The sequence below is a fragment of the Trachemys scripta genome, chromosome 7, assembly GCF_013100865.1.
Source record: "Trachemys scripta elegans isolate TJP31775 chromosome 7, CAS_Tse_1.0, whole genome shotgun sequence".
In the NCBI taxonomy this organism is placed as follows: domain Eukaryota; kingdom Metazoa; phylum Chordata; order Testudines; family Emydidae; genus Trachemys; species Trachemys scripta.
In genome coordinates this window covers 82024606-82041298 of record NC_048304.1, presented here as the reverse complement: position 1 = coordinate 82041298, position 16693 = coordinate 82024606, and the positions used below count along the sequence as shown (strand labels likewise).

The 16693-nt window shown below is 44.7% G+C and overlaps 1 protein-coding gene across 4 annotated transcripts in view; it reads left to right on the top strand.

Moving 5' to 3' along the window:
* HERC4 (HECT and RLD domain containing E3 ubiquitin protein ligase 4) overlaps nucleotides 1–16487 on the top strand; it is an 86646-nt gene extending 70159 nt beyond the window's left edge. For all 4 annotated transcript variants that reach the window (XM_034775478.1, XM_034775476.1, XM_034775479.1 and 1 more), the window contains 3 exons: nucleotides 3235–3418; nucleotides 9291–9393; nucleotides 15495–16487. In XM_034775478.1, coding sequence (XP_034631369.1) covers nucleotides 3235–3418; nucleotides 9291–9393; nucleotides 15495–15703 — 496 coding nt within the window. In that variant the 3' untranslated portion in view covers nucleotides 15704–16487. The remainder of the gene's footprint in view (nucleotides 1–3234; nucleotides 3419–9290; nucleotides 9394–15494) is intronic.
* The last annotated feature ends 206 nt before the right edge of the window (nucleotides 16488–16693 follow it).

Sequence of the window (16693 nt, the reverse complement as noted above, 5' to 3'; positions counted from 1 at the left end):
CACCCAACATGACAATCTCTCTCTCCCTCCTTCCCCCCCACTGTGTGTAGAGTTGGTCAATTTGTGGAATTAGTGTATATGGAACCACATCACAGTTTCTGTAATGTACTTCCCAGGTACTCAGAACTCGCTGGTGGACGGCCTCAGCAGGCATTTGGTCATTGATCACGAGTGAGAGTTACGCAATTCAGTGATGAACATCATGAATTCAGTTCATGAACATGAGCATCATGAACATCGCATCGTTTAGTGGGGGACACCATCTTGGGACCTGTTAATCTCCCAGATGAACAAGAAGTTCAACTTATGTTGTTCCAGAGCAGTACAGGGTCAGGACTCTGTGGCAGTGGACATTCCTGTCATGTCTTACCTCTCATCCCGCTACTACCTAAGGTTCTGTGAAAGATTCATCATGACAAAGCACAAGTCATCCTCATCACACCCAATTGGCCCAGACAGTTATGCTTTCTGGTCTGCCTATGAATGTCAACCCATCAGTATTTAGTCCTTTCTGGACCTGCTGACTCAGGAGAAAGAAAGTATGAGATCCCATCCTGGACTCTCTTGATTTTTCTCATCGCTTGATATTTGGATGGGTGTCAGACCTAGAGCATTCATCTTCGCAGGCCATTCAAACTATTCATAATTACAGCAGGAAATGTTACCTAACCAAATAGAGGTAGGGGTGTGTGTGTGTGTGTGTGTGTGTGTGTCTCTGTCTCTCTCTCTCTGGGTGCAACAGAACCAATTATGATGAGGGCCAGCAGGTCTTGCTTCTATTTTAGACTGTCTTCACTGTCAAGACAAATCTTTCCATTAGCTTGCTGTGAATCCAACTAGAAGTAATCAGTACATTCCATCTGCCAGTAGATGACTATTCTATTTTTACTCACCCGGTAACAACCAAATTCCTAGATTCTGACTAGGATTTCCGCACCAATAGTGAAGCCAGCGCCACAGTGGGATCTTACACTCATACCTTCAACACTTAACAGGCCATCTTTCAAACTGTCGGCCATGTTCTTGAGGTCCCATCTTCTATGAAGGTTGCCTTGCAGAGGACCATTACGTTGGCCAGGAGAGAAGGTGAGCTGGAGGCCCTCACGGTCTACCTGCCATACACCTACATTTCATAAAAAGAAGGTATCCCTTTGCCTTCACCCAAATTCATCCTGTAAGTAACTTCCAAGTTCTACATAAACCAGTTGATTTGCTTTACTGATATTCTTTGCCTCACGCCTCCAGCGAGTAGAGGAGACTTTGTTCTCTCGACATCAGATGAGCATTGGCATTCTACCTGCAAAGAGTGAAATCATTTAGAAAATCACCTAGATTATTTGTTGCTATAGCAGAGCGAGCATGGGGACAAGCGATATCTGCTCAGAGACTCTTTAAGTGAATATCTGGTTGTATCCTCCTTTGCTATCAGTTGGTGCATCTCCCTCCTCCAGATGGGCTGAAGGCCCTTTTCACTAGAGCACAGACAATCTCAGTAGCATTTCTTTGAGAAGTCCCTCTGCTAGACATTTGTAAGGGAGCAATCTGGAATTCCATCTGCCCTTTCAAGAAGTATTATGTGTTGCTACAAGCAGAATTGCAATGTTACAGATATCTGTACTCCTGCATCCTCACATCTCCCTTCCTGTTTATCTGCTGCTTGCCAGTCACCCACCTGTGAAATACTCATAGGGACCAGCATTCTCATCTGTCACTGTAGGTTCTTTGAGATGTGCGGTCCAGATCCATTTCCACTACTTGCCTTCCTTCCTCTCTGCTTTGGACGTGACTGGATTTGTAGTAGAGAAGGAACTGGAGAGGTAGTTGCTCTGCACCTCCCCTTGTACCATTAGTATCAAGCACAGGGTGCAGGCACAGACCAACAGACATTATTTTCAAGATTTTTCTGGTCTGAGATCATGTGCTTGCATACCCATGTGTGGAATACAGATAGACTGCACATCTTGAAAAATCTCCAGTTACAGGTGAGTAGCCTCTTTTTTTTAATTCTTGGCTGATAGTAAAGGATCACTACGCTGCTGCCAGTATTTGTGGGATTTCATTGTTAAGGAAGTACCTGTTGTTGTTTCATGAAGATGTCTATTCACTTTTTTGGTTTGCCTGCTTAATTGTTGTATATTTACATGAATTGGAAGCATGCCAAGAGATTCAGGTACTGCCTGAAGTGTACTGGGAAGGTGTGCTTTATCAATAATTTGTTAGTACTGATTATCGTCTGACACTGACTGCGTTTTGAGAGTTTTTACAGTCCTCTATCATTTAGCACCTTTTATTTTCCTTTGTATAGCAATCTCAGTTACAATCTTAATAATATTGTGAATATTGCAGCAACATTACCTAGGCAAAAGGTAGCGTTGTAAAGATTTGCGTGGCAACCACCCAAACAAATGCCAGGCTGTTTGCAAGGTGCATTCAAATGATCCTTCTGAGATAAATGATGACCCTGATAATACACAAAAATACTATGGATTTCCCTGAAAAAAATGTATTGGTAGGGTACTGGTAATCTGCTAACAGAAATAACGGCAGCATGATTGAACCACTTAGTGCTGACTAAACTGGTGTAAAAATATTCACAGTCAAAAGTAAACTAGTAAATTATTGGATTTTTGCCATCTGTATTTGAGTGCAAACATTTCAAGTATCTTGCCTGATATGTTCATGCTCTTTAGTAACAAGGAGTAGTTCTCATAGTCAAACTATTTTCCCTAACCATAATTAACCCTTTCTGTGTGATCCGGACACTATACAGAACATGAGATGTCCATGGGAGTTACGAACTTGTCTTCCAACACGGAGCATACACAATCACTCCCTAAAACTGAAAATAACCCTTTTTATTAAAGGAACAGTGACTTGAATAATGAGTTTCAGACCACTACACTGTGAATCAGCATTACAAGAGGCAGTGCAAGTTTCCGGAAGAGCCAATTCATTATGGAGGGTACAAATAATTAAAAGGCTCATGTTGTCTGAAATGCATTATTTAATGTTGTTGTTTGTCCACGCCATACTCTCTGTTTTGGGAAGAATTGAATTAATGCTCTGCTCGTGGTCAAAGGATCTTCATTGTGGCCGCAGCAAAGACCGTAGGCAGAATACAGTATCTTAAAATCCGTATTTTGTGCTAGGTTGACCATTGATTTATTCATGGAAGAATGGTACTTAAATATCTTCAGTTTTTAAAATGTGTTTGCTTTTGTCTTCACTCTACAGGCAAGAATTTGTAGATGCCTATGTGGATTACATCTTCAGTAAATCAGTGGCTTCCTTATTTGATGCATTCCACACAGGCTTTCATAAGGTGTGTGGTGGTAAAGTTCTTCAGCTCTTCCAGCCCAGTGAGCTGCAGGCGATGGTGATTGGGAACACAAATTATGATTGGAAAGAACTGGAGAAGGTAAGTGCTAGTTTAGTTAGAGTATATTAAACTGGTATACATTTAAAATGCAAAAGCAAAACACTTGATGGTATTGCCTCTCCAGCACTTCCTGCCCCCACATTCCTATGTTGAAGTTAAGCTTTCCAGTTTCCATAAAGATGAGGTAGCATAATTTTGCTAACAGTAAATGGAATCTCTTAATTTCCACAGATTCATCCTCACCCTTAATGTTTCATATCTGATCTCTCTAAAGTCTCTTGGACAAGATCTCTCTAAAGTCTCTTGGACAAACCTTGCAGAGAACTGAGAGAGAACCATATGCATTAAATTTTTAAGGAGAAAAAGTTAACAAAAAAAAAACGTTTGTTAACACATGAACTTTTGTGTTCAAAGAATTTAGGTTTAAGGGTCTTTGGTGGTTTCAGACATCTCTTGTTTGAATGATAGTTTCATCTACTCAAAAAAACATCCCAGAGCTCCATTTACTGGCAGGTGACCCAGATGTGAGGTTTTTTTGTTTGGGGGGGGGGGAGGTGTTGTTGTTGTTGTTGTTTTTTTTTTAAATAGTGCCTAGATAAATATTATCTAGACACACAAACCAGTAGGAATTTTCCTTATCATAATATGCAATGCATTAGTCAACAAGTGGCCAAATAAATTTTAGTGCATGGGTGTGATGACAAGGTTGTGTAGTCAAAACAAGTTATATATTCTGAATTACTTTTACTTTTGTGTGGTGCCTTATAAAGTCATGCAGGCAGAAAGGAAATGAAAATATTTTAAAATGTTTATCCAGGTGTTTTATAAACTGAAAAAAAGCCCATTTCCTTTTTTGGACTATACATCCTTAAAATATCTTCTCGACATTATACAAGTTCTTCTTCGAGTGATTGCTCATGTGTATTCCACAATAGGTGTGCATGCTCGCCACGTGCACTGATGCCGGAAGTTTTTCCCCTAGCAGTACCCGCGGGGTGGAGGGAGCGCCCCCCGTGACCCCTGGGGTAGCACCTGCCTGGCATGGTATAAGGGGAGCTGCGCACTCTCCTGACCCTCAGTTCTTTCTTGCTGCCAGTGAAGGTGCGTCGGAACTGCTCAGCTTCAGTTTTGCTGCAGCTTGTCCCCAGAACTGTTCGTTCATTCAGTTTGTTTAGTTAGTTAGTGAGCCTGGGCCGGGGCATGCCCTGCGCCCTGAGATTTAAGTAGTGCAGCTCTTGTAGGCGTTCTATGCCAAGGAGTGACCTGCATGTGGACTGTCTGTGCTGCTTGGGAGAAACCCATATCAGCGAAAAGTGCAAGATCTGCAAGTCGTTCAAGCTCCTGCTCTCTGGGCTATCCAGCGAAGCGCAGTCATCAATGCAGGATCTCCCTTTTGACGGGAAGGCTCTGTTTGCTGAGGAAGCGGACACAAGGCTGCACGGCATGAAAGACGCTCGCACGACCCTCCAGACCTTGGGCCTCTATGTCCCTGCTCCGGCGAAACCCAAGTGCAAGCTGCAGCAGGCTCCTGCCCTCCAAAGTACGAGGCCGCCCCTAAGAAGCAGCGGGACTATAGAAAACGCCTGCAGAGGCAGTCTTGGCCTGCCCCCCAGCCTGGGTTCTCTAAGGGCAAGCAGGCGGGTAAAAGGCATTTTTGACTGGATGCTCGGGTACCTCGCCAGTTCTCAGCAGGGATCCACCCCCAGTAAAGCTCCCTTTTTCCAGTCGGTTGTGTGCTTTCCTCCCAGAATGGTCGCGGCTCACCTTGGACCGATGGGTCCTCGACACCATCTCCTGAGGTTATACCCTTCAGTTTACCTCCTCCCTGCCCAACACCCCCACCCTCCCCCCGCCCCTGTCCCTCTTGGGGGACCCATTGCACGAGGCTCTGCTCGAGCAGGAGGTCGGGCGACTCCTGGAACTAGGAGCGATATAGGCGGTGCCCAAGGAGTTCCTGGGCAAGGGGTATTACTCCTGGTATTTCCTTATCCTGAAGGCCAAATGGGGGCTCAGGCCCATCATGGATCTGCGAGGCCTGAACCAGTACATGGTGAAACTCAAGTTCCGCATGGTTTCCCTGGCCTCCATCATCCCCTCCCTGGATCCTAGGGACTGGTACGCTGCCCTCGATCTACAGGATGCGTACTTCCACATCCACGTATTCGAAGGGCACAGGCGCTTCCTCCGTTTCGTGGTGGGACAGAATCACTACCAATTCACGATCCTCCCATTTGGTCTGTCCACTGTCCCCAGGGTCTTTACAAAGTGCATGTTGGTAATAGAGACCGACCTCAGGCACCGGGGGGGTCCAGATATTCCCCTGTCTGGACGACTGGCTGGTCAAGGGCAACTCCCGATCACAGGTGAGGGATCATGTGGCACTCCTCCTGTCCATATGCACTGCCCTGCGCCTGTTGGTAAACAACACCAAGTCCATGTTAGTCCTGGTCCAACGCATAGAGTTTATCAGGGTGCTCCTGGACGCAACGTTGGCCAGGGCCTCTCTCCCCCCCCAGACAAGTTCGAGACCCTGAAATGGCTCATCAACTCAATTGCAAGGTTCCCAGTGACGACAGCCAGGGCTTGCCTGCAGCTGCTAGGTCACATGTCGGCATTCACGTATGTGGTCCGCCACGCCAGACTCAGGATGAGGCCCCTCCAGCTCTGGCTGGCCTCGAAGTTCTCCCAGACCATGGACAGAATAGACAAGGTCCTCACCATGCCGAACTTGGTGATCACCTCCCTGCGGTGGTGGTCCGCCCCAAGCAACATGCTCCAAGGGGTCCTATTCAGGGACAGGGCCCTGTCGTTGGAGCTGGTGTCTGATGCACCGGACCTGGGCTGGGGGGTACATATGAGGAATTTTCAGACCCAAGGCCTGTGGTTTTTGCAAGACCTGACCCTTCGTATAAATGTCAACTCAGGGCAGTGTTACCGTCATGTATGGCCTTCCGCTCACATCTGAAGGGCAAGGTAGTCAGGATCCTCACGGACAATACGGCCTCAATGTTCTATATCAACCGGCAAGGCGGGGCCCGATCCTCTGCCACGAAGCCCTCAGTCTGTGGGACTTCTGTATAGCCCACAACATCCACCTAAAAGCCTTTCACCTGCCGGGCGCCCAGAACGTGAGGGCGGCTCACTTGAGCAGAGACTTTTCCTCTCAGCACAAGTGGTCTCTACACCCGGAAGTGGCCCACTAGCTCTTCTGAAGGTGGGGAACTCCCCAGGTAGACCTATTTGCGACCCGGCAGAACCGACGATGCCCCCGGTTCTGCTCCGGGGGGGCGTAGGGAAGGGCGCTATTTCTGATGCCTTTATCCTATCCTGGTCAGGCCAGCTTCTCTACGCCTTTTTCCCCATTCACTCTGATGAGCAAGGTCCTGGAGAAAATAAAGACAGACAAAGCCAGGGTCCTCCTCATTGCCCCAGCGTGGCCCAGGCAGCACTGGTACGGGACCCTCTCGGGCTGGCGGTGACTCCGCCGTGGCCGTTGCCACTCCGCCCGGACCTGCTCTCTCAGGACCAGGGCCGCCTCCTCCACCCCAACCTGGCAGCTCTTCACCTCACAGTGTGGCTGCTCAGTAGCTAGGTGGTGAGGAAAGGACATGCTCAGAACAAGTTCAGCGCGTCTTCCTCGAAAGTAGACGGCGCACCTACATGGCGAAGTGGTCTCGGTTTTCTAGGTGGGCGGCAGACCAAGGTGTGTCCCCGATGGCCGCCCCAATCCAGCTTGTCCTTGATTACCTCCTCCACCTGAGGGCCCGGGGCCTGGCGCCCTCATCAGTCAAGATGCACCTGGTGGCCATATCGGCTTTCCATCTCCCGGTGCAAGGACACGCTGTGTTCTCCCGTGCTATGACTGCCGGTTCCTTAAGGCTTTGGACTGGCTTTACCCATACTCTAAGCCTCTGGTCCCACAATGGGATCTGAATCTAATGCTGGCTTGTCTTTCAGGGGCCCCATTTGAACTGTTAGCCACGTGTTCCTGGTCTCACCTCTCGTGGAAGGTGGCTTTCCTAGTTGCTATCACATTGGCCAGGTAGGTCTCGGAGCTCAGGGCCCTGACCTCCGAGCCGCCGTATACCGTCTTTCATAAGGACAAGCTCCAGCTCCGCCCATACCCCAAGTTCCTCCCGAAGGTGATCTCCGCCTACCACATGGGTCAGGACACTTTTTTCTTCCAGTCCTCTGCCCCAAGTCTCACGTGACTAGTGAGGAGCGCCGTCTCTACACGCTTGATGTGAGGCGGGCTCAGGCTTTCTACCTCGAGTGGACCAAGCCGTTCAGAAAGTCCTTTGTTGCCTCAGCTGAGCGCTCGAGAGGCCAGCCGATTTCCACTCAGCGGCTTTCCAACTGGATCACTTCGTGCATACATTCCTGTTATGAGCTGACAGGCGTCCTCCCGCCGCCCATTGTGAGGGTGCACTCGACTTGAGCGCAGGCTTCGTCGGCTGCCTTCGTGGTCCACATCCCTATACAGGTCATTTGTATGGCCGCCACATGGTCTTCGGTTCACACGTTCACCTCGCACTATGCGATAGTCTCCCAAACCAGGGATGATGCCGGGTTCGGCAGGGCGGTACTCCGTCTTGAGAACTTGGGAACTCCTACCCACCTCCAGCAGGTGTAGCTTGGAATCGCCCATTGTGGAATACACATGAGCAATCACTCAAAGAAGAAAAGACCGTTACCTTTTCATAACTGGTGTTCTTCGAGATGTGTTGCTCATGTCTATTCCACATCCAGTCCTCCGTCCTCTCTGCCGGAGTTGTCTGGCAAGAAGGAACTAAGGGTGGTGGGAGGGCGCAGCTCCCCTTATACCGTGCCAGCCAGGCGCCACTCCAGGGGTTGCAGGTGGCGCTCCCTCCCTACGGGTACTGCTGGGGGAAAAACGTCCGGCACCGGTGCACGTGGCGAGCATGCACACCTATTGTGGAATAGACATGAGCAACACATCTCGAAGAACACCAGTTACAAAAAGGTAACGGTCTTTTCCATTTGTGTTGTTTGGTATCACAAGAACCCTGCTGTGTGGAATTTCCTCCTTATCTCAGTGCCATTCATTTTCTTTTTCTTTTCTTTCAAATCTCTCCCTATACAGCCACAAATACTAATTCATGCCATTAATAAATGGGGGCAGTAGTTTCATAGTATTAAAAACAATAGCTCTAATGTAGAACTTTCCACTAGGTCTCTTGGTTCATTTTGTGTCTTTTGAAGAAGAGCCGCCTATCCCTGTACTCTGTGTTCCATAGCTGAGAACAGTAGATGTTAACAAGTGGTAATACAGATATATTTCGTAGACTTCTCATGTGATGCTACAAATCCTGCTTATATTGGATAAAGTAACAGAAAAAACACCCAGTTCTAGTGTTCAGAGTAGTAGATGTACACTTTACTGGGAAGGCTTTAGGATTTTTGTTAGAAGCTAGGATTTTATAGTAAATGCACACAAGAAATTTCCTAACTTTCAGGAAGATCCCAAAATCTTTTGAGTCACTGTACATCCACCACTGAAATGTGGTGGTAGTTAAACAATGTTACTGTGTACAGTCAAGTAGTTCAGAACAAGAAGTTCCGGTAAATAATAATGTATTCAACTGAAAGTGCAAGAGGTATTTATATAGGCAGAGTGCAAATACCCTGATTAGAATTTACTGGTGTTAGAATTATTTTAGTAGTAGGATGTTAACTGGTATCCAATGTGGGAGAAAACGTATCTTTAGAGATAAAAACATAAAAAAGTAAACTTGGTGAAAAAAATAAAAATGCGTATAGAACAATGACATTTGTAGTTTTGTATAACTCAGTATCAATGTGATGTCTCTTTCTACATACAGTATTTACATATTCAGTGTCCTGATATTTTGTGAATTTGACTAATAATCACATATTTTGGTCACTTCAGAATACAGAATATAAAGGAGAATATTGGGCAGACCATCCTACAATTAAAATATTTTGGGATGTTTTTCACGAGTTACCACTGGAAAAGAAAAAGCAGTTTCTGTGTAAGTATTTGAAACTAGTGTATGGAAATAGGAAACCTAGTAGGATTACTGTAGCTTGATGCTTTTCTAGGAGGGGACAAAACAAATTGCACCTAATTTTAATAACTAATAATTATGTCTACCTATTTTTTAAGGTGAACGCATCATGGGGGAGGAAGTCTGTCTGAGCAGGGAGTCTTTGTCAATAACTTTGTTTGTGAGTCTTGTAAAGTCACAAAAGGTTTGAGTTGTGAGGCTCTGGGTTGGTATTCGGAGGGCTTTCGTCACGTTTGGTTAGTTGTTGCGTAATCAGCAACGGCAACCAATCTATTGTGCTTCATTAGTTAGTGAGTGGATGGTCGGCAATGATAATCATGTAGCTTGTTCTGGATTTCCTGATTTGAATGGCCCTTTGATCACTTCATAGTGGCCAACAGGGTAGAACAGCACTGCCATGTACTTTGATATTTATTTATTTATTTATTTATTCATTTTAAATGTAGGCCATGGCATTTACACTGCATTCACCAAGTCTTGATAAGTGGATTTATTTTGGGTGGTGGATAGCCTGGTTAATTCAGACTGTTCTCATTTGGTTTGCTGATGCAAGTCCCTCCCCAGTGAAGAAATTTCAGGTTATTTTACAGAAAAAAATCAAGCACATTCAGATAGAACTGTTTTCACCCTTCTGTCTCCTCATGCAGTATTGCTACAGCTGTGACCAATTGAAGTGCTCGCTCTGGAGCACCTTTGGTTTTGTAACGGAGCTGTCATCAGGACGCTTTTCAAGAAAGCCCTTGTTGATTTCCTCGTTCACTCAATGATTTGTAATAGTCCAAATTTGTTGCCCTTCATAATGCGTTGCAGTGCTCAACTTTTTAAACAGGTGCTTGGGGAAATCTGAAGTGTTTGGATTATTATTCATGGCAGTCAGTAAACGTAAAATAACCGCAAAAGACTGAAATCACCATTCTCATCTTTCCAATAAATCTAGGAATTTTGTCCATCCCGGAATAGGCTCCTTTTCATTACCTACAAGACTTACTTTTTTCCTAGGTGGAAATATCATTTGATATCACTGATAGCAAACGCTAAAAGATTGTAGCTATAGGAGAATAATGGAAAATTTATCCAATAATTTCCTTTCTGCTTGTAGCATCTACCACAGTTTTGCTACATGTTAGCTATTTCCTTCCAGTGTGCAGTTCTGGAGGTGGTTCAACACTGCAGCACAGCCTGTTCTGGCCCTTTCTCTGGCTGCTGCCAGATGATTCTTTCTAAAGCTGTGCAAAAACTTGTGGAAAATAGTAACAATAATTCCAATGCCAACCAAGTGACTATACACAGAAGACCTTGCTTATAAGATAACTTATACAATAAAATGGTGACCTTCGGCTGATGAGCAATCCAGGATGGGTAGAATTGTGGAGGAGACATAGCTAGCAGAAAGAGAAAATTATTGGGTAAGAAATTTTACATTCTGCAGCCAAGCATCTTCCACAGTTCTGCTATGCATGGGAAAGGGTGAAATCTGTCTGGCAGTTGTGATAGCCACCAGAAAATAGGTTTTGAGGCAGAGGTAAAATGGCTATGCAGAAATCAGGTCCAAAAGAATGAGTGGTTAGGGCTGTCAACACCTGGAGTAGCTCCTGTTTAGGAAAGATGTCTGAGTGCTGGTTCGGCCAATATGACTGCTCTGAGGAACCTGGATATCTGAGGGTTCTTGACCAGGGAGCCTGAATAGACTGTGAACAGTACAATACTGAGGCCTACACCTGGCACATAAAGGAACTTCAGCCAAGCATCATTATCATTCGTTCTTGAAGGAAGTCTAGAATAACTTGAATCCTGGGATGCTGTGAGTTTGCTTTATGCTCTTGACATGAAAGGCTGAATTTATTACAGATGGATGGGTAGGCTTTTAGAGTGGAAGTTTTCCTAGAAGAGAGCGAAGTCCCTATCACTTTTTAAGATAGGCTGAGTATGGCTAGTACTTCCCTTTTCAATAGCTAGGCTGTTAGATGAAGATGGTCTGGTCTGGATGGAAGAATGGTCCTTGGTAAAGAATGGTAGTTGCAATGGTGGTTCCAGCTGTAGTTCTGTTAGGTCAGAGAACCAGGGTATCCCTGGACAGTGTGGGAGTTAACACTTGTCACCTTTGCATCCTCTGACCTTTATGTTTGGGTCACTTTCCTTGTGAAAGGAAAGGGCGGGAAAACATATTGCAGGTCTTGTGGCCAGCTGTGTGACAGAGCATCTGTCCTCATAGACTTAGGGTCTGCTTCCCTGGTGAAGTATTTTGGCCGCTTTGCATTCTTGTGATTGGCAAACAGGTCAACTGATGAAACCGAATGTCCTGTGAAATCAGGTTGAAGACTTCCTGGTTTTAGGCACAATTTTGAGTTGCTGACGTTGCGCTGGCTGAGCCAGTCTTCCTTTTGGTTTAGTTCCCCTTGTATGTTGATTGCCTTTAGGGAAAGGAGAGTCATTTCTGCTCATTCCATTATCTCCATCACTTCTGCATGTTGAGCTGCAGTGCTTGTCCCTACTTGGTTGTTTTATGTATGCAGCTGTTGTCAGAGTGGACCAGGACATGATTTCCATTCAGGTGGCTCTCAAATCTCAGAAGACCTAGTTTTCCCTGAGTTCCAAGAGATAGATGCATCTGAAACCCCAGGTAAAGGAACTACAGCCTTGCACTCTTCTAGGTCACAGATGTGCTCCCCATCCCTTCATGCTGGCATTAATGGTGAGAACCTAAGGTCTTGAAAGAATATGGAATATTCCCATGTTTCCCCAGACTTTCCACCATATCAGGGAGTTGAGAGCCTGTTTTGGACGTGTAAGTGAAGTTGCATGAGTTTGGGGGAGTAGTCTCATGCTTTCAGAAAAAAAGCGTGAAGGCACCTGATGTGTGATTTTTTTTTTTGCCAATGAGTGACCCCTATGCGTGAGACCAGGAGGCCCAGTAGCTGAGGGCAGGGAACGATAGGTGAGCTCTTTCACTTGGCCAGTGTGGATATCGGATTCAAGGACCTTTACTTCATGTTTATTATGAATCCGTGCGCTTGCAGGAGATCCAGAGTCTGAATTGTGGTGCTGTGTGCTACCGCCTGAGATGGGGCTCTGATTAAGGAGTCATCAAAAAGGGGGTACAGGTGAATACCCTGGGACCTGAGTCTGGCTCTGGTCACCACCAGCATCATCATAAATACCCTGGGGTCTGATAAGACACCGATTGGAAGTGTTGGGTACTAAGAGTGATTCGTGATATAAGCAGCAAATCTCAGAAGCCTGCAGGGGCACACTGGTGTTTGAAGGTATGCATCTGCCAAATTGAATGAGGTTAGTAAGTGCCCTGACACAGGGATATCGCTATCAAAGTTAGTTTCCATCTGGAACTTTATTTTCCTCATTTGTTTGTTGAGCCTTTTGAAGTTGAGGATGGTCCTGACTCTTCTAGTGTGCTTCTGAGCAATGAAGTAGTTGGAGTAAAACCCTGAGCAATGCCCTCCTGCGGGAACTCCTCCTGTTGCTGCATGGCCAGAAGTTGGGAGATCTTGTTCTGGACCAGCTTGCATTTTTGCAGGGTCGTGGGAGATTGGATGAAGAAGGGATGGTGGTGGAGCCCTTTGCTCAAGAGAGTATTCCTGGAACACACTCACCTTTCTGTGATTGAAACAAACCATTCATCTGGAAAATGGGAAATCCTGCTGCTTAGGTCTGGGTGGAGGCACGTTTGCTTGTTGTCGTAAAGGGCTTTTGAAGGTTGCAGGAGCTCCTCTAGATTTTCCTCTTGCTCCTTGGTTCCAAGGTTTTCCCTTGAGGTATCTGTATCTGGTTTTCTCTGAGACCTCTGTGAGGAAGATGGACAAAAGGAGCGTCTCTGGGGTTTGTAGTGGTTTGTAGTCCCTTAGAGTACCAAGTTGAGTGGGGAAGAACTATTTGGTTTTAGTCACTTTTTCAGTCACTGTCTTGTCCAGTTTTTCTCTGAAGAAGACAGATATTGTGAATTTAGAAGAGCACGGGACATGTTTGAAGTGTCTACTTTCAAGAGACAGTCATATGTGTCTCCTGGCTGGGAAGCTAGATGCCATGGTCCTGGTAGAAAATCTCATAGCATCCATTAAAGCATCTGCCATTAATGCTGTTGCTTAAGAGATCTTCTTAGGTATAGACTTAGTAAGTTTGGTTTCTGTCCTTAAGGGCTTTCAGGTCCTCCAGTCCCATGACATTGTAACTTAAGGAAACCAATTGGCTGTCAGAAATGCTCTGAAAGTTGGTGAGGAAGCATCAAAGTCCCTTCTGTGGGTAGCTTTCACCTTATCCATTGGCTTCTTGGGAAAGAAGTTTCCTTTGGATGGAATAATCATATAAGCTAGAGATGCTACTGCAGCATTGACCTTAAGAACATCAGTTATGACATTTTGGCTCCTGGAGCTTGTAGAATCTGAGTGTGTGCCTGTTAATGTGCTTGTCCTTTTCAGAGCTTCCCACTTCTCCCTGATTACCCTCTCAAAGGATGGTGCAAAAGAAATGCTGCCTCTGGAAAGGATTTAGCAGGAAGTTATGTGCTCTGAGGCTTGTCCTCAAGGGGCTGCTCAGTTTGGATGTGCATAATTGATACAACCTTTATGCACTTGTTTCGGAGTCCTCAGGGGGAAAAGTCTATGCTGCATTTTGTCTATGTTCTGCTCACAATCAGTCTGGTGGCTCTCCTTCCTTGGTAAAGTATAAGTCTGAATTGGAGGACTAATATCTTTTGGGTTTTTTCTTATCCTTTTTGTTCTTTTTGGATTTCATTAAAAAAATTCATGCGCTTTACTGGTGTGGCCATATGGCTAGCCTTGCACAGGGCCTGAGCCCTCTGGAAAATTCTCCCTTGGAGTCCTCCCCTATAAATTCCCACTTTCCCGGGATGGGGGACTCACTGTAAGAGTTTTCTGACTCAAGCTGTGAGGGCGGGGGGTCCAATTTTGAGCCCTGCTTCTTTCCCCAGAGCATTTGGAACTCGTTTCAGGACTTTGTGGTGGACCTGGTGCCCTCCTAGGAACTTATCCTTGTGGTCTTGAATTGCTCCAGGACTCAGCCTCTTGCTGAATGAAATTTTCCTCAAGCTTAGAGCCTCTCCAAGTTCTGCTCAGTCTCCCTCAGTCAGGCTTTTCTGTGGTAGAGTTGTAGCTTTTGGGGGGGCAGATGGGTCCTAACATGTCCATCCAACTCAAACGCTGTGCCATGGTGGTAGGATCAGATGGCTGAGAAGCAAGGGCATAATTCACCCTCCATGCAGCCTGTGCTCCATCTGTGAGGCAGCCTTATTTGGGCTTATCCGTGCTTGTGTGGCTACTTGTGCCATTACTGAAAGAGGAGCTTAGCCGCTGACTACCCAGACTGAGAAGTAGAAAACAAAGAATTCTCCTCACTACTACCCAAAAAAGAAGAAAATAAAGAGATTAAGGAAAGTTCAGGAGCAAAGAGAACTGTGATTGACTGTTTCTGCAGAGGCAGCAGATCTGGCAGCAAGCTGGAGAAAAGGGAGTGTGGCCAGCATGGGCTGTGCTGCAGCTTTAAACCACCGCTGGAACTGCACAGGAGGGGAATAGCCCACGCACTGCGGAATTGTGGGAGATGCTGGGATGCAGGAACGTATAAAAGGAGGACAGTTGCATACGAAATTCCCTTACTCAGAAACAAAGTTGTTGGTAATGGCTCATGCAGTCATTTCAAATACAGGGCAGACACATTTAATTGACATTGAACAAATTAGAACCTGGTTACTTAGTTACCTGCAAATATGATAGTGTCCACAAAAATGATGTGAACTCACTGGTCTTTAAATAAGTAAACCCTGGCATAAGAGGGACTTTGTTCTATTTGATGCACATTTAACAATATAAACGGAATAAGACATATATGAATCAGAGTTTATATGTACAAAGCAGCATTCATTTACTATTTTTAATTTCAAAACCATGCTACTTTAATGTAAAAAGCTAGCCATGTAATAGAAGAACTGAAAAATGAAAACAGTGATTTAGAAGTGTAATATTGCATGGAACTATCATTGTGACACAGAGTAGTCACTTTAGCTTCAGCTTTCATTCTTCTGTTTTCCTTGGCAGTGTTTTTAACAGGCAGTGATCGTATTCCTATTCTTGGAATGAAGTGTCTTAAACTAGTCATCCAGCCAACAGGAGGTGGAGAAGGGTATCTTCCAGTATCTCACACTTGCTTTAATCTTCTTGATCTTCCAAAATACACAGACAAAGAAACCCTAAAATCTAAGCTGATCCAGGCAATAGATCACAATGAAGGCTTCAGTTTAGTATAACTTTAGAAATGAGATATTGTAGTTGTTTAATGTGGGAGCATTAAACTAATTCTTTGTGTCTTTCTTGTGGTGGTAAGTTCAGTGGACAAGTTGACAATGTAACAACTGGTTATTTACAAAATGTTCAGTGATATGAATCTTCATGGAAGGCAAAAAGTCCTTACAGAAATGAACTGTTAATACACAACTTGTATAGAACCATGTTTTTGTCATCTTAAAATAAAAATGAGACTGTGAATGAGACTCAAGTTTCACAAACATGAATTTCAACATTACACATATTATAAAAACAATTTAGCGTGTGAGTGCATGAAAGACTTGCTTAATTTTTTTCAATCACAGAGTGAAAACACTTTTTCCTATTATGATAGTCCCATTTGATTATTTTTCATTTTGTAAATAAAACTTTGTAATAAAATAGTTTCAGTTCTGATAGCAGTATGGTTTCTATTGCGTGTAATTAAACTTGACCTTATTTTATTGCTTTTAACAAAAGTGTGATTCTGGAGATGTCTTTTTCCAGTGGTGGGGTTTTTTGTTTTTGAAAACTTAATGAAAACAATGATGGTTGAAATGAGCTGCCCTTTATGATGTACAGTCCAATTTCAATGGCGCAATCACTTATTCATGCTGGTGCAAAACTGAAAATTTGGCTTCTGTTAAGATGGATGAGAAGACGCAATAGGCCATTTCATCATATTACTGATGGTATAATTAAATTGATAAAATTATAGGGGATTAATTTAGCATTGGGAATCCAACCTCTACAGCCATAGGTTAAAAACATAAATGAGGAGCAAGACAGTTGCTATCAGGAATTTAAACATTTCATTTTTAAATGTTGAAAGTGTAGTTTTTGCTCCGCTTTTTCCAGCTAAAATGCATTTGAAATACCCTTTTAACCCTTTTTGGAACTTCTTTTGAATTTTAATATAAGTACTCAGAGATGACTGTGCTTAATGGAAAGTATTCAGATTTGACTTTCCTGGT